Raw genomic sequence first — 27,956 nt, forward strand, 5'->3', positions numbered from 1 at the left:
GGGAGGAGGATAGTTGTGAAAACTCCAAACTGGTCAGACTTCAGGGGAGGTTTATGCCCTGCTTTCACCCAGTCTGCTCTCAGGGACTGGAGGTTGGGGTGGGGTCATGGCACTGGGAGGAAGTTACTTGTAGGTCAGAGTAAAGGCAGCACCAGAGAACCCAGGTGGGACCTGGAGGTACCTCTGCCCCAGTGTTCCCCTTGCACAGTGCATAGCCTTGGCTGCCAGGATACTCAGTTGAGTGGTGTTGGAGTTGTAGGTGCTGCACCCTCACGTCCCCTTTTGGCCTATGATTTGGGCCTTGGCTTTATCCATCCTCAGTCAGGCTGATGTAGGAGCTGAGGGCCTCCCGGAGCCCCTCGCTGAGGAGAGGCGCCTCACCTGTGGAAGATGCCTCTGAAAGCAGGCGGGAGCTAGGGAAAGAAGGAAGAGCTGGAACATGGAGCCTCATTCCGTCTTGCCTGCACTCACCACACAGTTTACTGTCCTCAGATTTATCTTAAAATCACTCCTGAAAAGTTCAGTGGCTTCCCCTTCCCCATCAGATCAAAGCCCAGCTTAATTTATCTACTCAGGACTCAGCACTCTTATACCCCATCTCACCTGACCTCCCTCACTCCCATTTCTCCCCAAAAGTCTGCTGTACAGATCTGCTGAGCCTGGTACTGCGCTCCAGGAGATCAGTCAATACTCATTGGCTCCCAGATGTCCCTGACAGGGTCAGGCCCACTCTGCGTCCCCAGGGGCAGCTCCTAACACTCTGTCCCACCTTTGTGTTCCAGGAATTCCCTCACCTGTCCAGCTCTTTCCAGTTGAGGGGTGTCGTCTGCACAGTTACTGGTAGAGGTACGGCCTTGCCAGGGAATGGCCTTGCCCTCAGCAGGGCACAGGGCTCCTTGAGGAGGCAGCAGATGTCATCCGCCAGCTCTGAGGAAGAGACCTGGGCCCTTGACATTGCTGCCACCAGCTCTGCTTTAGTCCCCAGTACCCCCAACCCTCATCCTGACACTTGGGGATGTGTTCACAAAAGTTAATGATACATGAGTCCCAAGCTGTAGGTTTCATGGAGTCAAAGGTCATTCTGTGCTAGGTTTTGGGAGAGCTGATTCACTATGTGACGGAATGAGTTGATGGGCCTCTTTGAGCCCCAGTTTCTGTTTAGGAAAGTGCTTTGGGAAGAAGAAAGCTAAGAAATGCTCATCCTCTACTTCTAGAACTGTCAGTACTGCATGGAGTCACTGTCCAGAAAACCCCTGATCTGCTTTCCGAGAAATGGTCATTTCTCTCTGCCGCTGACACTGAGCCCTGGTGTCTGTTAAGGGACAGGCACCAGAAAATGCTCAGAGGAATCAAAAGTCAATTCCACAATAGCCACAGCCCTGGGCCTAGTACCTGAGGAGAGAACTCTACCCACTTTTGGGGGCTTTGACTCAGAACCGCAATGATGGGAGTGGCCTGGTGCAGACATCTGGGAACACTGAAGCTGAGAGGACAGGGAAGTCCTGGCAGGAGCTCTGTATGGAGTGTGGTGGTGTCTGGCTCCTGCCAGGGAAGGGGATGAAGGCAGGGCTCCCAGCCTATGTTTCTTGGCACAAGGACTGGCATAAATATGGGGGAAGACCCCTCTTCCGTTGGATATTCCCCATCAGGTAAAGTATCTAATGGCAAAATTGTTGCCTACCTGCCCCTCCCGCCCCCTTCCAGTCTACTCTCATGGAAGCAGGGAAAGACCATACCAGAGTAGTGGTCCACCAGGGCCTGGAGTGAGGGGAAGGTGAGGCGTGGTGAGATGTACAGCCAGCCATTGTCAAGGCGGTGGATCCTGTAGTGTCTGATCTGGTCCCAGGAGGAAGGGCGGCTGAGTCGAACCGACAGGGAGTAACAGCCTGAGGAGAAAAGGGGCCGGGGCAGCATGGAGGCCATACTGGCCCCAGCCCTGCCCAGGTGGGGGGAATGAGGAGCTTTGGCCAGAGAGTGACCACAGGGCCCTTACAGAAAGGACATGGTTGGGAAAGACAGACTTGTTCTCCTGAGTATAATTAGTGACACATTAATAATAAATTAGTGAGGATTCTGTGAGGATGAAAGAACAGGCCTGGCACCATAGCGAACTTTCAGTACTGGCTGTTTATAGTGGCAAAAGTGTTAGAAGGTGAAAATGTATCAGCAGGTATTGGCAAGGCTGGAGAGAAAGAGGAACTCTCTTACCTTTTGGCAGAAGGATAAATTAGTACAACCCACTTTGGAAAAGTTTGACAGCATTAACTAGTCAAGTTGAACATACCTTATAACCCAACAGTTCTAATAGAAATACAAACAAGTATTCCATGCAAATGGTAACCAAAACAGCTAGGGTAACTATACCAATATTAGATAAAATAGATTTTCCATTAAAAAACTGCTACAGGAACAAAGGACACTATATATTGATAAAAGGGTCAAGTCATTAAAATGATTATATATATAACACAGCAAAGCCCTAAAATATATGCAGCAAATACTGAAAAATCTGAAGGGAGAAAATATGGTTCTACACCAATAGTAGGAGCCTTAAAAACACCATTTTTGATAATGAATAGAACATCTAGACAGAATATCAACAAGGAAACAGAAGACTGGAACGATCCTATAACAAACCAAATAGATCTAACAATCATATATAGAACACTTCACCCAACAATAGCAAAATACACATTCTTCTTGAGTACACGTGGATCATTCTCCAGGACAGACCATATGTTAGTTCACAAAATAAGACCCAATAAATTTAAAAAGACTGAAATCATAGGAAGTATCTTCTCTGACCACAATGAAATGAAGCTAGAAACCAATAACAGAGGGAGAACTGAAAAATTCACAAATATGTGGAGGTCAAAGAAGAAATCACAAAAATTAGAAAATATCTTGAGACAGATGAAAATGAAAACACAACATCCCAAAACTTATGGGATGAAGCAAAGGCAATGCCCAGAGGGAAATTTATAGCTGTAAAGGCTTACTTTAAAAAAAAGGAAAAGTCTCACATCAGTAACCTGACCCCAATACCTAGAGCAACTAGAAAATGAAAAAAGTGAGCCCAATGTGAGCAGAAGTAAGGAAATAGTAAAGATTAGAGCAGAGATAAGAGAATCAATGAAACCAAAAGTTGGTTCTTCGAAAAGATCAAGAAAATTAACAAACGTTTAGCTAGACTGACAGAGAAAAAAAGAATTCAGCTAAAATCAGAAACAAAAGGGAGGATATTACCACTTACCCCAAAGAAGTACAACAGATAAGAGCGTGCTATGGGGAAGCGGATGTGGGCTCCCACCTACCACATGGGAGGTCCCTGGTCCGATCCTGGTGCCTCCTTAAGAATACAACGAGCTGACGTGACAGGCAGGTGCAGCAAGTTGACACAACAAGAGACACAAGAAGAAATAACATAATGAGAGACAACAAAGCAGGGAGCAGAGGTTCCCAGTGCTTAGTAAAGAAGACAGCAAGCTGATATGATGGGGAGGTGTGGTGATCTGATGCAGCAAGATGACACAATGAGAGATGTAGGGAGGAAAAACATAATAAGAGACACAACAAAGCCGGGAGCAGAGGTGGATCAAGGGATTAGGTATCTCCCTCCCACATCAGAGGTTCTGGGTTCAGCTCCAGGTACCTCCTAAAGAAACAGGGAATATGAATAGACACAGCAAGTGCAAACAAGGGAGGTGGGGAGAAATAAGGAAGTAAAATAAATCTTCAAAAAATTAAAATTGGGAAGCAGATTTGGCTCAAATTGATAGAGCATTCGCCTACCGTATGGGAGGTCCAAGGTTCAAACCGGGGCCTCCTGACCCGTGTGGTGAGCTGGCCCACGTGCAGTGCTGATACGTGCAAGGAGTTCTGTGCCATGCAGGGGTATCCTCCATGTAGGGAAGCCCCACACACAAGAAGTACACCCCACAAGGAGAGCCACCCCACATGAAAAACGTGCAGCCTGCCCGGGAGTGGCACCGCATACATGGAGAGCTGACGCAGCAAGATGACGCAACAAAAAGAGACACGGATTCCTAGTGCCACTGACCAGAATACAAGCAGACACAGAAGAACACCCAGAGAATGGACACAGAGAGCAGACAACCGGGGGGAGGGGAGGAGGAAGGGGAGAGAAATTTATAAAAATAAAATAAAATAAAATAAAAAAGAGCATGCTGTGAAGAATTGTACACCAACAAATTAGAAAACCCTAGATGAAATGAACAAATTCCTAGAAATATGCAAATTACCTAAGGTATTCAAGAAGAAATAGAAGACTTCAACAGACCAATAACAAGAGATTGAATCAGTTATCAAAAATCTCCCAACAGAGAAGCGACTGTGGCTCAATCAGTTGGGCTCCCGTGTCCCATATGGGAGGCCCTGGGTTCACGTCCCAGGGCCTCCTTGTGAAGGCAGGCTTCCCTGCATGCTGCGGAGAGCTGCCCGCCCACAAGCACTGCACAGTGCCAACTCAGCAAGGTGACACAACAAAAAAAGGGAGACAAGTTAAAAAAAACACAGAAGAGTGCACAGCAAATGCACACAGAGAGCAGAGAACAAGCAAGCCGCAAGGGGGAGGGGAATAAAAAAAATAAAATAAAATATCTCCCAACAAAGAAAAGCCCAGGAGCAGATGACTTCACTGGAGAACTTTAGTGAATTCACTGGTGAATGCCTTTAAAGATTTATTTATTTATTTCTCTCCACCTCCCATCCCCCACCCCTGGTTGTCTGCTCTCTGTGTCCATTCACTGTGTGGTCCTCTGTGTCTCCTTGTGTTCTCTTTAGGCAGCACTGAGAACTGATCTTTGAACCTTCCAGAGTGGAAGAAAAGTGCTCAATCTCTTGAGCCACGTCAGCTCCCTGGTCTGCTGCATTTCTTATAGCCTCTCCTCTGCCTCTTTTTGTTGCATCATCTTACTGCACCAGCTATCCACACAGACCAGCACTCCATAAACAAACAGAAACTAAGAGAGTTTGTCAAAAAGAATCCACCTTTGCAGGAAATATTAAAAGAAGCCTTAGAGCCTGAAAGAAAAAGACAGGAGACAGAGGCTTAGAGGAGAATATAGAAGAGAATAGCAGAAAGGGTAACTAAAAGAGTAAAAGGACAGACAAATTTAATATATGCATGTGAAAACCAAAGAATAAAATGGTGGAATTAAATAATACATTTATAGTAATATCATTGAATGTGAATGGATTAAACTCACCAATCAAAAGATACAGGCTGACAGAATGGATTAAAAAACATGAGCCATCCATACGCTCCCTACAAGAAACTCTCCTTATACCACACTAGTAAAGAAGATGTTGATGCGGGAGGAGTGGGGGGTGTGGGAAGTGGGGTATATGGGAACCTCTTATATTTTTTAATGTAACATTTTGTGTGATCTATGTAAAAAAAAAAAAAAAGAAAGAAAGCAACTCACCTTAGACCCAGGGATACAAACCGGATGAAAGTGAAAGGATGGAAAAAGATACTCCACGTGAATAGTAACCAGAAAAGAGCACGGGAATAGTATAAATATCAGACAAAACAGACTTTAAATGCAAAAAAGTTATAAGAGATCCAGAAGGCCATTATATATTAATAAAACGTACAATCCACTGAAGAAATAACGTCATAGTATCTATGTCCCTAACCAGGGTGCCCCAAAATACATGAGAAAAACTCTGGCAAAAATGAAGGGTAAAAAAGACATCTCTACATTAATACTTGGACACGTCAACACACCACTTAAATCAATGATAAAACAACTAGACAGAAGATTAACGAGGTAACAGAGGATTTGAACAATCTGATAAATGAGCTGGACCTGACAGGCATATACAGAATGCTGTACACCAAATCAGCAGGTTATAAGTTCTTCTCGAGTGCTCATGGATCTTTCTTTTTCTTTTTCTTTCTTTTTCTCTTTTTTTTTTTTTGCTTAGACCACATTTTGGGCCACAACAGTTCTCAATCAATTTAAGAAGACTGAAATTATACAAAGCAACTTCTCTGATGATAATGGAATGAAGCTAGAAATTAATAATAGGCAAGACACAGGAAAATTTGCAGATATATAGAAGCTAAACAACGCACACCTAAACAATCTGTTGGTCAAAGAAGACACTGCAAAAGAAATCAGTAGATATCTCGAGACGAATGAAAATGAGAACAAAACTTACCTAAACTTATGGGATATAACAAAAGCAGTTCTGAGAAGGAGTTTATAGCCCTCAGTGCTTACATTGAAAAAGAATAAAGAGCTAAAATCAAAGACCTAACAACACACCTAGAGGAACTAGAAAAACCCCAAAGAAAGCAGAAAGAAGAAAATAATACATTAGAGCAGAGGTAAATGAAATTGAGAAGAATAACTACAAAAAAAAAAAAAATGGAGAAAATCAACAAAACCAAAAGCTGGTTCTTTGAGAAAATCATAAAATCAACAAACCCTTAGCAAGACTAATAATTTAAAAAAGAGAGAAGATGCAAATAAATAAAATCAGGAATGAAATGGTGGAAATTATGACCGACCCTACAGAAATAAAAAGGATCATAAGAAGATATTAGGAGAAACTGTATGCCAACATATTAGAAAACCAAATAAAATGGGCAAATTACTACAAACGCACAGCAACCTACATTGACTTTACAAGAAATACAAGAATTCAACAAACCAATAATATTTAAAGAGATTGAATCAGTTATCAAAAATCTTCCAACAAAGAAATGTCCAGGACATTGGCTTTACAGGTGAATTATACCAAACATTTTGAGAAGAATTAATACCAATCCTGTATAAACTCTTCCAAAAAATTGAAAAGGAAGGAAAAGTACCCAACACATTTTATGAAACCAACATGATCCTAATTCCAAATCCAGATAAAGATACTGTGAGAAAAGAAAATTACAGAGCAATCTCTCTAATGAACATAGATGCAAAAATTCTCAACAAAATACTTGCAAATTGAATCCAACAGCATTTAAAAACAATCATACAGGCAGTGGACTTGGCCCAGTGGTTAGGGTGTCTGTCTACCACATGGGAGGTCCGCGGTTCAAACCCCGGGCTTCCTTGACCCATTATGGAGCTGGCCCATGTGCAGTGCTGATGCACGCAAGGAGTGCCATGCCACACAGGGGTGTCCCCCGCATAAGGGAGCCCCACATGCAAGGAGTGCGCCCCGTAAGGAGAGCCACCCAGTGCGAAAGAAAGTGCAGCCTGCCCAGGAATGGTGCCACACACACGGAGAGCTGACACAACAAGATGATGCAACAAAAAGAAACACAGATTCCTGTGCCGCTTACAACACCAGAAGCGGACAAAGAAGACGCAGCAAATATACACAGAGAACAGACAACCAGGGTGGAGGGGGAAGGGGAGAGAAATAAATAAATAAATAAATCTTTAAAAAAAAATAAAAACAATTATACATAACGATCGAGTGAGTTTTATTCCTGATATGCAAGAGTGGATCAACATATGAAAATCAATTAACATAATACACCATGTTAACAAATCAAAGGGAAAAAAATCACATGTTCATCTATATTGATACAGAAAATACATCTGCTTGACCAGACCTAAAGACCAAAAACGGAGTAACAGCCCAGATGTATGCTAATTCAGGCAAGAATTTTCAGTAGCAGGGCCCCTTGCTTTCCAGTGTAGATAAATTCCACACTCAAACAGTATAGATTTGTTTCTTCCTGATGTGAAGTGGGTTATATGCACCTGCTGTCTCCCAAGCCCAAATAAACAGTTTTGCCTATCCCCCCCCCAAAAAAAGAAAATGCATCTGACAAAATCCAGTCACTTCAAAAGATAGGTATAGAAGGAAAGTTCCTCAACATAATAAAGGGCATATACGAAAATCATACTCAATAGGGAGAGGTTGAAAACTTTTCTTCCGGATTAGGAAAAAGACAAGAATGCCCACTGTCAACACTGTTATTCAACATTGTGCTAGAAACTCTAGCTAGAGCAATTAGGCAAGAAAAAAATAAAAGGCAACCAAATAGGGAAAGAGGAAGTAAAACTCTCATTATTTGCAGATGGATGACATGATCCTATATTTAGAAAATTCTAAACTATCTACAACAAAGCTATTAGAGCTAATAAATGAGTTCAGCAAAGTGGCAAGATACAAGATTAACACCAAAAATCAGTAGTGTTTCTATCACTAGTAATGAGCAAGCTGAAGAGGAAATCAAGAAAAAATTCCATTTACAATAGCAACAAAAAGACTCAAATATCTAGGAATTAAGTTAACCAGAAATGTAAAGGATCTGCATTTAGAAAACTATAAAACATTGCTAAAAGAAATCAAAGAACACCTAAAGAAATGGAAGGACATTCCATTTGGAATGGAGATATTCCATTTGGAATGGATGGAGATTAAACATTGTGAAGATGTCAGTTCTACCCAAATTGATTTATAGATTCGATGCAATGGCAATCAAAATTCCAACGGCCTAGTTTATAGAAATAGGAAAGTCAATTACAAAATTTATTTGGAAGGGAAAGGGGTCCAAAATAGCCAAAAACATCCTGAAAAAAAAAAGAGCAAATTCAGGGGACTCACGCTTCTTGACCTTGAAGCTACAGTGGTCAAAACAGCGTGGTATTGGCATAAAGATAGACACATTGATCAATGGAATCAAATTGAGCTTCAGAAATAGACCCTCACCTCTTTTTTAAAGGCTTATTTATATTAATTTACCCACCCCCCCATCTTTGCTTGCAGTCACTGTCTGCTTTCTATGTCCATTTGCTGTATGCTGTCTGTGTCTGCTAGTCTTTTCATCTTCTCTTTAGGAGGCACCACCAACTGAACCTGGGACCTCCCATGTGGAAGAGAAGTTATCACCTGAGCCACCTCAGCTACCTGGTTTGTTGTGTCTCTCATTGTCTTTCCTCTTGTGTCTCTTTTGTTGCGTCATCTTGTTGTGTTAGCTAGTCACACCTGCCTGCTGTGCCAGTTAACCTTCTCCAGGAGGCACTGGGAATGAAGCCAGGGCCTCCCATGTGGTAGGCAGAAGCCCAATCACTTGAGCCACATCTGCTTCCCTCAACTGATTTTTGATAAGCCTACCAAGTCTACTTTTCTGGAATAGAACAGTCTCTTCAACAAATGGTGCTGGGAGAACTAGATATTCATAACCAAAAGAATGGAAGAGGATCCCTATCTCACTCTGTATACAAGAAGCTACTCAAAATGCATCAAAGACCATAAAAGCCAGGACCATATGTGCCAGCAGTGTGAGAATTTAAATGTATTTAAACAAAAAGGACTAATGCACAAACTTGCTGCTGCTTAAATCACTGCAGGTTCTAGGACACAGTTTCTTTTACTGATTTCAAAACAAAACAAAAAATTAAAAATTAAGAAAACTTTAAAAGCCAGGACCATAAAACTACTAGAACTTAACATAGGGAAACAGCTGCAAGACCTTGTAGTAGACGGGGGTCTCTGACACAAACAGACATCCGCACACCAATGTTCATAGCAACATTATTCACAATTGCCAAAGATGGAAACACCCCACATGTCCATCAACTGACAAACGGATAAACAAACTGTGGTGTATATACATGATGGATATTATTCAGCTTCGAGAAGAAATGAAGTCATGAAGCAAATGACAATGTGGATGAACCTGGAGGACATTATGTTGAGTGAAGCAAGCCACTCACAAAAGGGCAAATATTGTATGATTTTGCTATTATGAACTAAATATGAGCAAAGTCATGAAGCTGGAATATGAGTCACCAGAGGAAAGAATGTGGTTAGAGGGTAGAGGTTTAATCTGTGCAGAATTGGTAAAAGTTGTTTGTAAATGTTTGGAGATGAATAGAAAATGTGAAAGCCCATCATAGGGTTGGTAATTAGTAGTGCTAACATATGGGTTTGATAGTGGTTTTTCTTTTTTCTTTTTCTTTTTTTTTTTGAGTAATGAAAATGCTCTAATATTGATGGAAGTGATGAATACGCAACTTGGTGATTATACCAAATGACTACACTTTAGATAAACCAATTGTACACTTTAGATAAATTGTGTATGAACAAAAATATAACAAGGTGGGTTGGGGGAAAAATACACTAAATGTGAGATATGGGCTATAGTTAGAAGTAATACTTTGACAGTGTTCTTTCATAATTTCTTACAAATGATCCACAACAATGCAAGATATTTGTGGTGGGATGATGTACAGGAGCCCTGTATACTGTTGTACGTGCTTGTTTTATAAGTTCTCAACTTTTACTATATACATATTTTTTTATATATGTTCATGTATGAATGATATACTTCAATAAATTGTTTTTTAAATGAAAAACAAAAAACTAACCTCATAGCAAGTATCATACTCAATGGTGAAAGACTGTAAGCTTTCCCCCTAAGATCAGGAAAAAGACAAGAATGCCTGCTTTTACCGCTGGTTTTCAACCTTGCACTGGAAGTTCTAGCACAGCAATCAGGCAAGAGAAAGAAATAAAAGGTATCCAAATTGGAAAAGAAGAAGTCAAATGTTCCCTATTTGCAGATGACATGATCCTATATATATAGGAAATCCCAAATAATCCACAAGAAAGCTATTAGAATTAATAAACAAATTCAGCAAAGTTGCACATAAACATGCAGAAGTTGGTTGGGTTTCTATATGTCAGTAAAGAACAATCTGAAAGGAAATCAAGAAACAATTCCATTTACAATAGCATCTAAAAGAATGAAATATCTAGGAATAAATTTAATCGAGGAGGTGAAAGACTTGAATACCATAAACTACAAAACATTGTTGAATGAAATTAAAGAAGACCTAAATAAATAGAAAGACATTCATGTTCATGGACTGGGAGACTTAATATTGTTAAGTTGTCAATACTGACAAAAGTGATCTACAACTTCAATGCGATCCATATCAAAATTCCAGCAGCCTTTTTTTGCAGAAAAGGAAGAGCTGATCGTCACATCCATATGGTATTGCAAGGGGCTAATAGGTATATTAAAAGTTGTTAAACATCATTAGTCATTAGAGAAATGCAAATTAAAACTACCACTGCATACTTACCAGGATGGATATTTTTAAAAAACCAAAATATAAAATAGCAAGTATTGGTGAGGAAGTGGAGAAATAGGAACTCTCATACATTGTTGGTGGTTATATAAAATGTTCAACCACTCTGGATACAGTTTAGTGTTTCCCCAGAAAGTTAAACATGAAATTGCCACATGATCTGGCAATTCGACTCCTAGTTATGTTCCCCAAAGAACTGAGAGCAAGGTCTCAGACAGGTATTTGTACAACGATGTTCATCACAATATTATTCACAATAGCTAAAAGGTGGAAGCAACCCAAGGGTCCGTCTTCACAGCAACTGAGGATCAGGTCACTTCACTCTTCTACTAACGCTTAAAATAACCACCAAGTGCTCCCCCTGAAAAGGCCCTGATGCCCCCTCCACCTCCTCGTTGGTCAGCTCTGTGCGCGGCCTCCTGCGAGGCTGGGCCTGCCCCGGGGCCTGTGCTCTGGCTGCTGCATCTGCTGGCAACGCTCGTCACATCATTCAGGTTTTCACTGAACGGTCACTCCAGAGAGGCTGTCTCTGGATGCTGTGCTAAAAAAAGCACATCCCTCCCCCAGTCCCATTACTCTGAATTCCCTGCCACTGCTGCAGTTTTCCTTCAGGGCCCTGCTCGCTATAGGCACGTATTCCTCACTGTCCCCTTTGCCCTCCAGCTTGTGAGCAGGGATTTTGCTTTCTATACCGCTGCCTTCCCAGGGCTTAGGGCCGTGCCTGGCCCAGGGGAAGTGTGCAATATCTGTTTGTTGAATGAATGAATGAATGGCTCTGATAAACAGTTAGCCAGAGCCATGATTACAAGCGGTTTCGAGAAATCCTTGTCCTCACTCTTACTCACTGGTGAGCACAGATAGGGTCGGGATCAGTTCTTGAAGACTCATTGTCACTGAGAGGACAATTACAAGGTCAACCAGGAAGGCCAGGACTAGGCTTTGCACTTACTCCTTCATTCAGAGCAAACACGTACTGAGCCTTTCCTAGGCCCTGCCTGGCCCTGTGCCCACCACCGGGTAGAGGAGGCCCAGGGGAAGGTGGGCGGCTGCGGGGGCACACAGGCCTGGCTGAGGACGGGAGGGGGTGTCAGGGCACCAGTGGGAATGGGAGGGGGTGACTTTGGTTCTGTCCTTGGTAAAGCGATGCTGAAAATGGCCTGAGTCTTCCTGTTTGGGGAACAGTCCACCCTATAGCGCATCCTCCTCTGCCCTCTCCTCAAATGCATGGGTGCACTCATTCATTCATTCGGTAGACATGTTTGGAGCACCGTCTACTGCTGGGCACTGTGCCAGCCCTAGACAGGGCTATCGGTTCGCCCTTCTCTGTGGAAGTGAATGCTGTCCCACGGCACGTCCCACGGGCTGAATTTTCCATGACGGTCCTTATTTCCAGTGTTCAATCCCCGAGTCTTTGTCATTAGACCATGGATCCTAATTCTGTTGTAAGACAGACGTTTGCAGAAGAGGTCTTTTCAAGATGCGATGGGGGCTGAGAGCAGAGAGTGACACCCTGGGGAGGTGACGCTGGAACATGAGGAAGGATGTGCGGAGTTTGTCAAACAGATAAATGAAGGACAGGGCTTCAAGGACTGAGGGCAAAGCTTGTGCAAGAACGTGGCAGAGGGAAAGGGCAAGAAATATTCCAAGAGTGTTCTGGGGGGCAGCGGGGCCAGAAGGCAGGGCGCAGGGAGGAACAGTGGGGGGCTGCGGCTGGAGGGAGGGCCTGGAGGGGACCCACCAGAAAAAAAGCCCGGAAGCTGTAAGAGTCGGATTCCAGAGGGCGCCGGCGGGCTGGGCCAATGCCACCTCGCGGCCCGCGGGGCCCTCTGGGGCCAGGCGTTCTGAGGATGATGCCAGGAGGGTGGGGTCCGCGGGAGGTAAGGAGTCAGAGAGGAGCTGCGTGTGTGGGCGGGGGACCCGGCAGGACCCCGGCGCGGGGACAGGTGGACTGCCTCCTGGCCTTCCTCTGCTGGGGCCAGGGAGAAGTCAGGGTACGAGGAGCCGACAGCCTCGGGGGTGCTGACCCCGGGGCCCTCCACTGGCAGAGCCCAGGCCTGGCGTGCAGGAGAGGTCCCCACGACAGAGCAGACAAAGGGTGAGCCCCTGACGATGCCACCACAGAGCAGACACGGGCCGGGACAGCAGGAGGGCGGGCGCGAGGGGCTGCAGGGCCTGCCCCAGCCCTGCCCTGAGTGCCCCGAGGCGTCCACTGAGGCTGCAGCCCCCTTCACAGCAGGCGCTGGGCCCACCCTGGGCCCTGCCCTGCTCCCTCCACCCCGAGGACAGGGAACACAACCCGGCGTGCTTGAAGCAGGCCAGAAAGATGGGGAATCAATAGACGGATCTGGAACCTGGCAGAGAATCCACGTGGACATGGATAACCCCCAAGATGGCTGCTGGAAGACCCCCACCCCAAGACTCTGCTATTCAGAACAAAGACTTCTGGAAGCCAGCAGAAGCCCGGGGTAGTCCCCTAGGACTTTATCGTTGGGTCCCCACTGGGGGATTGATGGGTGGGGTGATCAATCAAAACAGCAAACAGCTGGAACCCCTCCCCTGCCATTAGCAAATGGGTGGAATTATTAAGTTTAAAAAGCGAGGCCTGACCGCGCTCTTGCTCTCATCTCTGGATCCCCGTGCTGCTCTTGCCGCTTTTCCTCAGCCACGTGCCCACGCAAGTAAACCTGGGCATTTCTAATCTATAATGGGGAATTGTAGTCTGTAAATCAACCCTCTTTATCACTTTTCAGCCCCTTGCTCTCTATCTGGGACCCCTGATCTGTTCATTTCTCCCATTTCTCGTCCCTCCCCACCTGAATAAACGACTGGCCTAACTCACTTGACGTGCTCTTGAAATTCATTTTTGCAGCATAGGCAAGAACCTAAGTCAAATCCGGTAACATGCTGGAGAGGGCTCCTGGGAAGACGCGGACCTTCCCCACGGCCTCCAGACTCCACTAGGTTCCTGGCCGCTCAGGGGCCCTGGCCATCCCGGGCCTGCAGCCCTGCGGAAGCCCCTTCCCAGTGGAGCATCTGGGCTGCATAAGGAGGGGCTAACGAAAAGCCCACCTGGTCTCCCTGACTCACTGGGTCAGCAGTTAATTATCATGAATACGAGATGCTGCGTGTAGATGGAAGAGACGTTTTCTCGCTACTTACTTCTAGGTGCCCTAGATTGGACCTGAGTTTTCATGTTAGAACATAAAAACCATCCAAAGAGTCGTTAAGGAAGCAGATTTCTGGCCTTGGTCCTGACTCAGTAGGTCTTGGGTGGGGTCCACAAGTTTGCGATGCCAAGTTCCCCTGATATAATAATTCTTGTGCAGTCAAGTCTGAAAACCACCATCCCATCACATCATTTGGGCCCCTAGGGCAGCAACGTTCCAACTCATCTCGACCGCAAACCACAGTGTGAAATTTTACATTGTAACCAAGGACACATATACTTAAAATATCTAAGCTTCACCAGCAATATTTACCCCACCCTGAGTGACAGTGACGCACGCCCGTGCGATCGTCTCCATTTCCTTACAAACATTTACTGGCCCAGACCCACTAACTCAGAGGGTCCCCATGCTGGTTGCACATTGGATTCACCTAGAGGGAGCCTTACAAGTTCTAGCAACTGACCCCTGGCCAGTTAAATCAGAAACTCTGGAGGTGGAACGGAGGCATCCGTATTTTTTAAAGTCCTCCCAGGTGACGCCCCTGTACAGCCAAGGTCAAGACCCACAGCTGCAGCATTGCCTAAGAACTTACTAGAAATGCAAATCCACAGGCCCTACCCCAGACTCACTGAGTCAGAAACCCTGGGGGGGGGGCCCAGCTGTCAGTGTTTTTGTTTTTCCTTCTGATGCACGTTCAGGTTCGAGAAACTCTGTTTACAGGTTCGAGAAACTCTGTTCTACGGCCAGGGAACTAAACTGACTTCTTGACGCACGAATGGCTCATGACCTGTAGCTTGACAAACACTCCCTGAAAGGAAGTCCCGGAAGAAGGCAGAAGTTAGTACAAGGAGAAACCTTTGCCTTTTCCTAGAGAATTGGAAAATCTCTGCCTTTTTGATAACAAGAGCTGCATTTCCCTTTCGGTGTTTGGGGAAGGTCAGGGCCCAATTCACCCGTAATCCCAGAAATTATGTGGGTCTCATTATCTTCGTCCTCGATTTCTCAGTCTGTTTCTCCCTCATGCTTCCTAGCACAGGGGCAGAGTTGCCAGGAGGGCTGGTCACGCTGCTCCTGGGGCTGAACCAGGCCGTGGAAGGGGTGAAGCGAGCAGGGAGGGCAGCTAAGTCCGGAGCATTTCCTGTGGCTTCACAAGCTCCCCGGGGCCGTGAGCACCCAGACTGGTCTGCAGCGCCCCTAACCCAGGTAGCATCAGTGTTGTGGTTTCCTGTTTGCAGCTGCTGCGCTCAGGCCAGCCCCCCACCCGTCAACAGGAGAGAGCAGCCTGGGCAGTTCCCGGGGCAGGGTGGGGGAGGAGATGGAGCCCAGACCCTGCAAGCCCATCACAGTCAATTCTAATTAGCCTAAGCACCTGGAGGCCCCGCCTAACCCCGAAGCTCTCCCCCCAGCTCTCACTGCGCTTGCAATTCTACCAGTTGGTGGAATTCTTTCTTTGAGTGTCTGGAGTGAGGGGTCCACTGGGTTCAAATCCTGGCTCTGCACTCTTAGCTGTGTGTCCCAGGCCATTCTGTTCTCTCTAAGTGCAGTTTCCTCACCTGCATGATGGGATAGAAGCACAGTCCCTACAGAATTGCTAGAAGGCACTTAGAGGGCCTGCCCTAGGAGGGGCTTCAGAGAGAGACTATCAACTTCATGCTTTGTTTTCAAAAGCTGGGGCCTGGTGGGGAGGAGGCCCATATTCACAAGTATGTGACGTGGTCCTACCCCTGGCTGGGCCTCTGTTTCCTGGTCTGTACAGTGGACAGAGGAAGGGCCGTGAGATGACTGTCATGGGTTTTCTGGCTCTGACTGGCGTTGACCCAAGCATGGACCCTGTCAACATCTCACCTTTTTGCCAAGAGATCAGAATTACGCTGTGTCTTGGGGAGGGAGGAATCATTGCTCATCAGAGCAGGGAAACACTGTGACTAAACTCTATTGCAAGTCCCAGTTGCCAAAGGGTTAGCTGAGGCTGGATCGCTGCTCAAGCTGTGGAACTTTCACACTCACTTCAGAAACAAAGGCTCTTGCTTCATTGCGGATGGGCTGTCATGGCGATCAGACAACCAGACTGTCCAACTCCAAAGCCAGGGCCTCCCACCCTTTGCGTTTGTCCTTCTACCCAGACTCTCCAGGTCACAGCACAGTTAACTCTTGGCATTCTAAGACTCTTGACATCACTGCAAATCTCCAATAGAACAGTTTTCCCCACAGTGAGCCAGCACCACCCCCAGCTCATCACCACTGATGCCTGGCGTGCAGGTGGCGCCTTTCCATTCCCTGAGGTCTCCCCACATCATGGGCACTCGAGAAGTATTTGTTGAATGAATGGATATGGAGCAAATCTTACTAGGTGCTGCATGATGAAAAATTACTGCATTTAAAAGTGTTTGGATGGGAAACGGACTTTGGCCCAGTGGTTAGGGCGTCCGTCTACCATATGGGAGGTCCGCAGTTCAAACCCCGGGCCTCCTTGACCCGTGTGGAGCTGGCCATGCGCAGTGCTGATGCGCGCAAGGAGTGCCGTGCCACGCAAGGGTGTCCCCCGCGTGGGGGAGCCCCACGCGCAAGGAGTGAGCCCGTGAGGAAAAGCCGCCCAGCGTGAAAAGAAAGAGCAGCCTGCCGAGGAATGGCGCTGCCCACACTTCCCATGCCGCTGACGACAACAGAAGCGGACAAAGAAACAAGACGCAGCAAATAGACACCAAGAACAGACAACCAGGGGAGGGGGGGAAATTAAATAAATAAATAAATCTTTAAAAAAAAAAAAAGTGTTTGGAGAAAGCGGACTTGGCCCAATGGATAGGGCGTCCACCTACTACATGGGAGGTCCATGGTTCAAACCCCGGGCCTCCTTGACCCGTGTGGAGCTGGCCCATGTGCAGTGCTGATGCACGCAAGGAGTGCCGTGCCACTCAGGGGTGTCCCCCGTGTAGGGGAGTCCCACGTGCAAGAAGTGCACCCGTAAGGAGAACTGCCCAGCGCGAAAGAAAGTGCAGCCTGCACAGGAATGGCGCCGCACACACAGAGAGCTGACACGACAAGATGACGCAACAAAAAGAAACATAGATTCCTGGTGCCACTGATGAGGATAGATGCGGTCACAGAAGAACACACAGCAAGTGGACACAGAGAGCAGAGAACTGGGAAGGGGTGAGAAATAAATAAAAAATAAATCTTAAAAAAAAAATGTTTGGGAACATATCCAACTAGACAAAGTCAAAACCCTAAAAAGTCCTGTATTAAGATATATTGAGGGAAGCAGACTTGGCCCAGTGGTTAGGGCGTCCGTCTACCACATGGGAGGTCCACGGTTCAAACCCCGGGCCTCCTTGACCCGTGTGGAGCTGGCCCACGCGCAGTGCTGATGCGCGCAAGAAGTGCCATGCCACTAAGAGGTGTCCCCCATGTAGGGGAGCCCCACGCGCAAGGAGTGCACCCGTAAGGAGAGCCGCCCAGCGTGAAAGGAAGGGCAGCCTGCCCAGGAATGGCGCCGCCCACACTTCCCATGCCGCTGAGGACAACAGAAGCGGACAAAGAAACAAGACGCAGCAAAAAGCCACAGAAAACTGACAACCGGGGGGGGGGGGAATTAAATAAATAAAAATAAATCTTAAAAAAAAAAAAAGATATATTGAGATTTTCTCAGAAGATCCAATTTTCAGCATCCCCCTAACTGACCTTCCTAGCCACTTTATTTCAGAGCGAGTGGTTGACAGAACATAGTTTGAAAGTCACTGTGCTGCAGCCTCTTGTTTCCTCCCAAAACTCATAATGAGCACTAAGCAGTCTGTCCACTGAGTAGCAGCTCGTGCCGCCTCGGGGAAATCCCAGCTTCTTAGCTGGGCAGTCAAGGCCCTCTGAGTTCTGCCCTGGCCTCCTCCTCCTTGAAGCAGGCTAGTAAAAGAGGGAATCAGTAGATGAATCTGGAAACTGGCCAAAAGTCCACGCGGACACCAATGTCCTCAAGATGGCTGCTGGAGGACCCTCCCAAGATTCTCCCCTTCAGAACGAGATTTCCTCTAGAAGCCAGGAGAAGCCCCAGATATTCTCCAGGGGCCGTATTATTGGGCCCTCCTGGGGGATTAATAGGTGGGGTAATCAATCAAAACAGCAAGCACAAAGGCCTTTTGCTCTCTCTTGCCTTCGCCCAGTCCCGGTGCCTGTTCGTGCCTTATTCTGGCTTCTTTGCCTCCCCTGGATCAATAAAACCTGGGCATTTTTATCATCTATAATGAAGAATCGTAATCTGTAAATCAGCCCACTTCATCACTCCTCAGCCCCTTCCTCCCTGCCTGGGACCTATGACCTCTCATTTTCTCCCATTTCTCTTCTCACCATTCCTTAATAAATTACTGGCCTAACTAACCCGACGAGTTCTGAAATTCATTTCTGCAGCATAGTCAAGACCCTAACCGAAATCCGGCTCCATCCTACCCAAGTTGGAGGCGCAGCCGGCTGTCCCACCCCCAGCACCTCTCGCGTCTCCCAGCCTGCACTCCTGTGAGAACGTCGTTCAGGGTGCAGCCCACAGGCTACTCCAGAAGCCTTCCAGTCAGCCGCCCTTCTCCGCCCTCCCAGCCTGTCCTCATCCCCCCTGCCTGGGGTTTGCAGGTCATTTGGGTCTGGGGGCGGCCGAGTGCACCCACCTCTCCTGCTCTGGCTTTCCCTGATGAGGAAGGCTCCCCCGGGGTTCCCAGGCAGCAGCAGCAGCTCCTCGGCTTTCTCCCGGCTGAGGCCCTCGTACAGCCACCTGTGGAGGAGCAGGACAGAGGGACAGGCATCAGCTCGGGGGTGGGGTGGCCCAGGACTGCCGGGGGTCACTGCAGAAGCCCCAGAGCCCTGACAGCCTCGGCGTGACCCTGCGGCCTGAGCGCTGCCCTACCCTTCAGCTGGCCTCCGGACCTGAGGGCGCCGCCGGCCCCGCCCGCTGACCGCCAGCTGGGGAGGACAACCTCGGGGGGCCAGCCCCAGCCTCTTCTACCTTGATACCTCATTAAAACCTGGGGGCCAGGTAGAGGGATCCCAGCCCCTCTCCTATCAGTGCCCAGCACGGTGACCCCTCCCCAGCACCCTGCTCTGCCCACACTGGAGCCCTCACCTTTCTAAGAAACGCCCCTCCATTTTCTTTTTTTTTTTTTAAGATTTATTTATTTATTTATTTCTCTCCCCTTCCCCCCCTTCCGCCGTTGTCTGCTCTCTGTGTCCATTCGCTGTGTGTTCTTCTATGTCCGCTTGCATTCTTGTCAGGAATCAGTGCCTCTTTTTGTTGCGTCATCTTGTGTGTGCAGTGCCACTCCTGGGCAGGCTGCACTTTCTTCGCATGGTGTAGCTCTCCTTATGGGGCGCACTCCCTGCGCCTGGAGCTCCCCTACGCGGGGGACACCCCTGCGTGGCAGGGCACTCCTTGCGTGCATCAGCACTGCGCATGGGCCAGCTCCACACGGGTCAAAGAGGCCCGGGGTTTGAACCATGGACCTCCCATGTGGTAGGCGGATGCTCTATTAGTTGAGCCAAATCCACTTTCCTCCCTCCATTTTCCTCAACGCACTTACGGCAGCTACCCTTACCTCCTGCGGGTCCCTTGCCACATCCTCTACTGCCAGAATCCTGTCCACCCTCCAGAGCCCAGACCACGACCCCTCCTCTTTGGGACCTTCCCGAGGCCCCTCCTCTGGGCTCCCAAGTCTCACAGAAGGACCTGCGCTCTAGGTAACTGCTGTCTGCCCCGCCTCTCACAGAGCCTGGGGGCTGCTCTGTCCCCAGTAGGGCTCACACAGGGCGGTGGAGAGTGCTTGGGAGTGGGGGAGGCAGGGAACTTCCCTGAGGCAGGGTCTGGGGTGGGAACTCACCCGTGGGAGATTCTGGCCACGTGGGCACTGGGGATGCTGAATTCCCTGCCTGAGATTTCCGAGAGCACCGTCCACCAGTCTCCATGCCTGGAGAGAAAGGAGAGGGGCCGGGGCCCCAGGAACTGCTTGTTGGGGATTCCCAGGGCCCTCCCAGGCTGGAACCTGGGGACACCTGTCCCACCTGGGCTTCCCAGGATTCCCAGCACCAGCCTGCCCAGCAACATGCCGGGCAGAGCCTGGGGGAAGGCGACAGGGTCCAAGGGCCCTACGAGCCCGTCCCTGCCACCCTGGAGGTGTGCCAAGCTGCCCGAAATCCCACCACTAGGACCCTCTGTGAGCTAGGGACCAAAGGCTGGGCTCCTGTCTAGAAGACCCCAGGAAACACGGGGCCCCGGGGGGGATAGCCCTTTCTCTCGCCCCACCTCCCGTTGGGATACCTTCGGGCATCCAGAGAGAAGGCTCAGGGCACATCCCTCCTCTCCACCCAGAGCCCCCCGAAAGACTCACTCGGACACGACGGCCAACGGCTCCCCCAGCCTCAGTGACAGCTCTGCACGCTCGCCTCCTGGGAAGGTGCCCAGGGCCACGGCTGTGGCCTTGCGGCCCTCTGGATGGAGGACAGAGATGGCCACCCTGTTGGCTGGCCCGCCTGGGCCTGGGTTCTCGTCAACCCCCCACGGCACCGCGGCGCGGCCCACCCGTGCAGGACGCAGGTCCACAGCCGGGGTCGGCAACCCTGCGGGGCCCTTGCGGCCACCTCAGGCCAGGGTGGGCCGTGGCCAGAGGAGGGGGGCTCCCAGCTTCAGCGCCTTCTATACACACTTCTTGATAGGGTTTGGTGCAGGGAATCTGCCGCCAGGAAGCACGAGAAGCTGCAGCTCTAAGCAGACGCCAGCCGCTGACCGCTCAGCTCGGCCTCTGGAAGGCCTGGGTGGAAGCCCCAGGTGCGCGGCTTTGAAGGCCGGGGCCAGGGAAAGGCAGGAAAGCCCAGCAGTTTGGGTCTGGGTTCCAAGACCTGCAAGGGCCCTGGGGTGAGCTCGGGAGGAGCCAGGGAGCGCTGGACTCATGGACGTCGGGAGAGGGGAGAGGAGGGCTGGGCGAGGGCTGCGGGTGACCTGCCCTTCGCACCGTGGGGTTGCCTGGTCGCCTTGGTTTCCTCATTGCGTCAGGAGGGCTCATACTCTCTGGCCTCTCCAGGCTGCTGGAGGAGCCCAGGAAACCACAGAGGCGAAGGGGTTCTGTGCCTGGCGGCTGCTGTGCCTGCAGGCGGGGAGCACCCACGGCCCCTGTCCACAGCAGCAGGTGTGGGTCTGTGCTGCCCCCTGAGAAGTGCAGGGGCCCAGCAGGGGAGGGCGGCCCAAGGCTGGTCATCCACCCACCTGCCGATGCTCACTGAGCGCCTGCTGGGTGCCGGGCCCTAAGCACCCCCTTAGTCCTCACCAAGGCCTCTGAGGAAGGTTCTAGATCATCCCCATCGCCCAGTGAGGTACCTGAGGCTCTGACGGGCACTCAGCCGGTTGCCGAGGGAACAGCTTCACGCCCCACCACCCTCACTCTCTTCTCCTCCCGTGAGGCGCTGAGGGTGGGGGTGACGGCCGAGGCCGCGTCTCAGGAGGGGCTCAGACTCCCGGGGAGACTGAAGTTCAGAGACGGAAAGCAACTGGCCTGGGGCCCAGAGCAGAAGAGACTGGGGCTAATTTCCCAGGCCCATCACCAGGCATGGCTACAAGGAGGCCGTGGCCGCGAGGCTCAGTTCTGGGCCTGGACGGCAGTGGGAAGCGGCTCCTCAGCACTGGACACTCGTCCCCGCACCCGCCTCAGGGCTCGGCCTGCCCCGGCTGCGAGGCCGGCCTCCGCCTGCCTGAAAACCCCGCGCTTTGGGGGCAGCTGCAAGCCACTCACCCGGACCTTAGTGCCCCTTCCTGCCCCCTTATCCTACTTCAGAAAGGGTCTTCGTAACAAAAAAAAAAAGAAAGGGAGAGAGACTCATTAACACATGAAGGCCTTAAGCTATGAAAAGCAGCCAAGGTCAGCAAGAAAGAGCCCGGGTCTCTCAGGACTCTGTCGTGCCTCTGTGGACCCCAGGAGGTGCCCCAGGAGGGCTTCAAGCATGTGGAAAGACAAGGGTGGGGGGCGCCCGAGGCGGATGCTGTGGGCGAAGGGCCCTGTGTGCAGATGGGCAGGGTAGGCCTGTGGTTCCTCCCAGACGTGTGGAGACCCCTGTGGTGGCCGCAGACGGGGGCTCTCGGAGCCTCTCGGCAGCCTGGGGCCTAGCTGGCCTCAGGGCCAGAGAAATGTCGGCTCCTCCAACAACCGCGAGGCGCGCCGCGTGGAGGGCGTCCCCCCGCCAGGGTGCGGCCGGGTGACCCGGAAGGGCCTGGGTGGCCGCGCACGCTGCTCCCCCGATCAGGCCTGTGCCCTCTCGGCCTGGCTGACCCACTTTCATCCTTCACTTCCTGCTGAAACGTCCCTTCCTCAGGAAAGCCCAAAATTCAGACCCCAGGGGCAGACCTACAGAGAGAGGCCCACCCTTCCCAAGGAGACCCCTCAGAGGGCAGAGAGCAGCCCCCTCAGGTCCCACAGGCAGGGGCCCCAGCGCACATGCTCGCCAGCAGGGCAGGGGCCCTGGCTATGACTCAGAGGTGCCTCGAGGCTGCTGCCTGTGACGAGGAGAGGAAAACGAGGTGGAGGTCTGTGTGGTTTCCAGGTCTCTTCCTGTGGGGCCCCCGCAGGGCGCCGGGCTCTCTGTGCAGGTGGGTGGCCCCGGGCGGAGGCAGCAGCCTCCCCAGAGGGACTTGTGTGGGGCCGGGGGCTGTGGGGCTGGGGGCGCAGAGACCAGGCCTGGGAGATCCGGGTGTGGCCGCCTGGGTGAGCAGCAGGGAGGAGGCCCCAGCCCTGCGGGGAGTCTTCCCACTGGGGACAGCGCCCGCCCAAACACGTTTCTCCAGACCTCTCCGCCTCAGCAGCCTCCTGTTTAGGCGTCCACCTCCCCGCTTCTGGGAGCGCTGCTTAGGTTAGAGGGATCTTTTTTTTTTCAGGAGGTACCAGGGATTGAACCCAGGATCTCATACACGGGAAGCAGGCGCTCAGCCACTTGACCTATATCCGCTCCCCTAGAGAGAACTTGTTCTCCAAATCCCATATCCGAACGGGATTTGAGAAAGGACTTATGTGCTGTTTTTGGGGACTAAGAAGCAGACTGGTAGCTTTAATTCTGAGACCAAAATACAAGAATTTCCAGCGTATTTTGATTGTCCTGTTGGGGATTTTTAGTCAGAATATTTTAGAATACCATATTTATAGGATCATCTGCCTATATGTTAATTTTTCTCCACTTAAGATGTCCCTAGTTTTGCTTCAAGTATTTCACTGAACCTCTTAGGATAAGAGAAGTCGCTTGGAGCATCGCTGTCCGATAGAACTTGCGGCCCTGATGGGATGTTCTGGAGTTCTGTCTGTCTGATACCACTGTTGCCGGCCCGGTGTGGCCCCTGAGCACCTGCACTGTGGCTAGTGTGACTGAAGGGCTGAAGCTAAGCAGCTGCGTGGGGCCGGCGGGTCTGTATGGACAGTGCAGCCGCTCTGGAGCCTCAGGGCTGGCAGCTCAGGCTCTGAAGGAACGGGTTTGGGGGAAGGGAAGCCCTGGGTGACTGGGGGGGCTACCACGCCCTCCTGCCGAAGGCTAGGCCCGTCCCCCTCACATTCTCCAGTTCATCTGGTGGGTTCATCTGGTGGGTTAATGTTCTTAAGCTCCACCAGGGCAGGGACCCTGAATGGCTCTTGGGAAGCACCTGGTACACAGTAGGCACTCTGTAATGCTCTGTGTTTTGTTGGAGAAGCTGGCCAGAAAGGCCCGCAGAGGTGGGGGGGGTCCTGGGAAGGGGCTACCTGCTGGCCTGGGTGCAGGCCCCTGGTCGTGGACAGAGGGGCTCGGGCTTGGCCGGGTTTTCCCTCTGCTGGGCAGACTTCCCATCATTCCTCAGCAGAGCACGCCGAAGCACGTCACCGAGAAAAATCTGAAAGAGACACAGTGATGGGGACAGAGTCTGTGGCTCCTGGCCTGGTCCCCGGGCACCCTTTACTCCCCCCACCCAGCCCTGCCACCGTCCCTTGAAGACGCACGTGAGGGGTGAACCTTCCGCCAGACGGCAAAGGCTTCCTGCAAACTGGGCCCCTTTCCCCCTGCGTCCCTCTTTCTCCAGCTGCAGCGCTGCTCGGTTCTGGGCCTGTGCTTGTGCAGTGCCCCCGCCCGCTGGCTGGAAAGCCCCTTCCTCCCTTGCAGGCCCGCCTGGACCCCAACCTCCCCAGGAAGGTCCCCAGCCCTTGCTGATCACTTCCTCGAGTCCACTCAGAACCATTTCTCTGACCTGGCATCACATTCTGCCACTGGGTAGCAGGGGACGGTGGCAGAGCAGTGAGCTTACTCCAGGCACACCAGGACCCATGGCCGGGGGCCCCGAGGGGGCTTGGTAGCTGGTGTGATGACAAGTCAAGGTGGCCCTGAACACGTCGTTAGGGGAGTCACAGGGTAAAGGAGGATTCCCGGGACGACACAGTGATGACTTGCAAGGCTTTGGAGGACTGGCGTGGAGCCACTTCCCCTCTCTGTGCCTCCACTTCCTCATCTGAGAAATGGGGATAACAACACCCAGCATCCGGGTTAGAGAGATAACATGGGGAAAGCCTGGCCAGGGCCCCTTCTCCTTTATCTCACCCTTAATGGCACTTCACCAGGGGCCTCTCTGGGAGCCTCCTCCTTTTTTTCCTCTCTCTTGGCTCCCTGTTGGGTTCCTCCCCAAATTTTAATGATTCATTTGTCAGAGTGTCCACTTGCCATTATTCTATAGCTCAAAGAGAACAGGGACCTCTTTTGTCTGCCTGTTTCCTCAGCATTTAGTGGGCACCGGGCCTAGTGAACCAAGTGATTATTAGCTCTTTGTACAGGTGTCTCATCCTTAGAATAATCTCAGTTCTCAAGTTTCCAGGGTAATGTTTTTTTCCTTTCAAAACATTATATTAAAGTGTTTTGGGGAGAGGGGCTGACTTTTATGTTTCTTTTCAGGTGGCTTTATTCTTTCCAGGAGAGGCAGGTTGGGCCGGCATTCGCCGAGCCCGCGCTCTGTGCCCGGCTCTGTGCCCGGTGCCGCGCCGAGGCAGGGGGCGCAGCGGAGGAAGTCGAGGCCGTAGCCTGGAGGAGCTCCCAGAATGGCCTGGGGCTAGGAGGCCTCCTTCCTGGCCTCGAAGGCTTCACCGTGCCTGGGTGAGGACAGCTGTCCGTCAGTATCATTGAGCAACTTCCGTGGCCCCAGGGGCCCCATCTGGGGAGTCTCGGAGGATGGAACCCTCTGTCTAGGCAAGGGGTCACCCCTCTGAGCTTCTGTTTCGCGCCCTCAACCTGGGGATAACATGACCTGTTTGCTGCTCCCTCCTTACGTTCAGCACTGGTGGGGAACATCAAATGCGCCCCTTACTCCGAAATGACCCCCAACAGCCACTTCCTGCTCAGACTTCTGGGATCCTGAAGCTTTGGCAGATGGTGATGGTGCTCCTAGAGGAGGTTTCTGATTCTTTCATTGCCAGAGCAACTCTTCAGGTTAGGTTTTCAATATCTCTGTTGTCCCCCCAGCTCCACCCCCAGCCTTTCTCTCCTCTTGGCTATATGCTTCACTTTGCAGACAAGAGTCCAGAAAATTCCAGGGAGAGAAGTCACTGCCTGAGTGACATAGGTGATTAATTCAGACCAACCAGATCCTCTTCATCAAAGCGGGTAAGCTTTCTGAGTCTCGCCTGGGAATTGGGGATAATAATACTGACGCCACAGGGTTGTAGGGAGAACCAGAGGGCCTGGCACAGAGTGGGTGCTCAGTCAAGTTTAGTTTCCTTTTTCCCCCTTCGCAAAGACACCACAGTTGCCAACTGCGATGAAGCTAGACTTCTCTCAGCTGCAGGCAGAGCTGGGGGATGGGCCCAGGGCTAAGGGAGGGAGGGGAGCTGAATTCTCCCTGGGAGCCTCCCCAGAACTCTCTGCCAGCTCCCTTCACCTGGTCTAGCTAAGGCCAGGAAGTCCCCTGGGGGGAAGAATGGACCCCATGGGGTGGGCAGGCCTATGAGGAGGAGGTATTTGCCAAATCCTAAAAGAGAGACTGTAATCGTTAATCACACAAATATTTGCGCAACTTACCCTATGTTAGGCACTTTCCCGTGAGAGGAAGGAAAGAAGAGAAGGTGGCCGAGATCAGCATACTGTCCAGAATTGTTTCTCTGATGGTCTCACTTGATCCTTGCAACCCTTTAAGAGAGGTCGGGCAAGGTTTCAGACTTATTTCCAATATACTGATCAAGCCCCAGAGGACTCTCAGCATTGTGTTTTTGCCACTGAAGATAGTTTTTCAGCAGGGGAGAGAAGCGTGATGAAGAAGCATGACACTGAAGGGAGACTTCTCCCTCTCGCTCAACTGAGAAAGATCACCTGTAAGTGAACTGGAAAGGTCTTCAGAGATGATCATCTAGACCCCTACAATTTGCTGATTTTGGAAGGCTGGGATCCAAACTTACACAGCAAGTTGGTAACGAAGATGTGGCCAGAATGAACACGAAGACGAATTTGAAGGAATAACTTAATTCACAAGAAGGCAAAGGTGGAGGGAGGAGGCCGTGGTTCCTTTAGGGCCTCCCAGAAACCATCCCTCCTACGGCCTCGGCAGAGCAAACTGCCCTTCTCCTGGAGCTCTTGTTTCCCAGCTGAAAAGCCCACTAGGGCTTCTGGAGGCCCCCGGGGCCCACTCCTGGTCTGTCCCCTACTCGTCTTGAGGTTATCAAAAAACAAAAGCAAACATACTTACTGGCTTCCTGGTACCAGATGCTTGGAGATGGGGTTCATCTAAGATGCATGCTTTGGCTGGACAGGTCAGGGCTTTGGGGAGCCTTTCTAGAAGTCTGCCAACATCCTTGGTCCTAGGACACCCAGAACTCTCTCGGCTTGGGAAGATCTTCAGGGAGAGGCTCCAGGTATTGGTCTGGGTAGCTCAGCGTTTGGCTGTGGTTTGCAGCTTGTGCACCTGGGAAGGCACAAGAGTTCCGTGCTCTTTAGGGATCCTTGGACTGGGCAAGCCTCCCAAGGACAGCTGGGCCAGGGAAGAAGGTCCGGCTTCTTCGAGCTCGTGTCAGAGGAGACACATGTGCAGGGTCCTTGGTCCCAGCTCACAGCTGCAGACTCTGCGGTTCTCACAGCCACCCGTTTCCTCTGACGGCATCACAGGCCATCGAGGAGCCACCTTCCCCAAGTTCCTGTTTCCGGGGGAGAAGGTGCTGCCTCGTCTTGACACTGGAGGGAGAGGATTTTCTCTGGCTTTGTGGTTTGGTCTCTTCCAAGGAATGCAGACTGAAGTAAACAGGGATGCAGAGCTTGCGCAGGAGTTTCCCACACTTGCCTGATTGTGGGAAAGGCTTTGTTGCTGTTAGAGATTCATGGGGTTCTCTCGTACCTTCTGAATCCAAGCCTCTAAAGGAGGGGTCCAGGAATCTAAATTGAAAACACGCCACGAGAGTCCCCGTTGGCACGTTAGGGAAACTCTGCCTTACGGTAGAGCTGCTGGGCAGGTGTGTGTAGGATTCCCTGGGGCTCTTGTTAAGGTGCAGATTCTAATTCAGCAGGTCTAGGGAGGGTCAGAGGCTGCACTGCAAGCCCCCAGGGCAGGGGTTCTTAACCAGGGGTCTGGGAGCTTGAACTGAAATTCAAAACACCATTATTCTTGTGGGTCTGCGTTGGTGTGGGTGTAATATATTTAAGTAATTCACAGGACAGAGTGAACCCCTTAGTAAGGGGTCCGTGGACCAAAATTGGTTAAGAACCCCTG

The 27,956-nt window shown here is 50.4% G+C and overlaps 1 protein-coding gene across 1 annotated transcript; it reads right to left on the bottom strand.

Moving 5' to 3' along the window:
• Positions 1–293: 293 nt before the first annotated feature.
• On the bottom strand, positions 294–27,304 carry SLA2 (Src like adaptor 2). Its single transcript, XM_004459037.4, has 9 exons — positions 26,943–27,304; positions 26,282–26,389; positions 23,989–24,116; positions 20,608–20,707; positions 20,101–20,187; positions 18,898–19,001; positions 1,737–1,886; positions 795–927; positions 294–413 (listed from the first exon to the last, which is right to left on the bottom strand). Exons 3-9 carry the CDS (start codon positions 24,074–24,076, stop codon positions 308–310), a joined length of 768 nt encoding a protein of 255 aa, XP_004459094.4. The 5' UTR covers positions 24,077–24,116; positions 26,282–26,389; positions 26,943–27,304; the 3' UTR covers positions 294–307.
• Between the last annotated feature and the right edge of the window lie 652 nt (positions 27,305–27,956).

The sequence above is a fragment of the Dasypus novemcinctus genome, chromosome 24 (genome assembly GCF_030445035.2).
Source record: "Dasypus novemcinctus isolate mDasNov1 chromosome 24, mDasNov1.1.hap2, whole genome shotgun sequence".
Classification (NCBI taxonomy): Eukaryota; Metazoa; Chordata; class Mammalia; order Cingulata; family Dasypodidae; genus Dasypus; species Dasypus novemcinctus.

Bases quoted from the DNA above. Each gene is read 5' to 3' on its own strand.
- SLA2 (XM_004459037.4), bottom strand. From the start codon at position 24,076: ATGATGGGAAGTCTGCCCAGCAGAGGGAAAACCCGGCCAAGCCCGAGC. The intron at 19,002-20,100 runs GTGAGTTCCCAC...GCTCCTCCACAG, and splicing joins GTGGCCAGAATCTCCCACGG to GTGGCTGTACGAGGGCCTCA. The intron at 414-794 runs GTGAGGGAATTC...TTCTTTCCCTAG, and splicing joins AACTGGAAAGAGCTGGACAG to CTCCCGCCTGCTTTCAGAGG.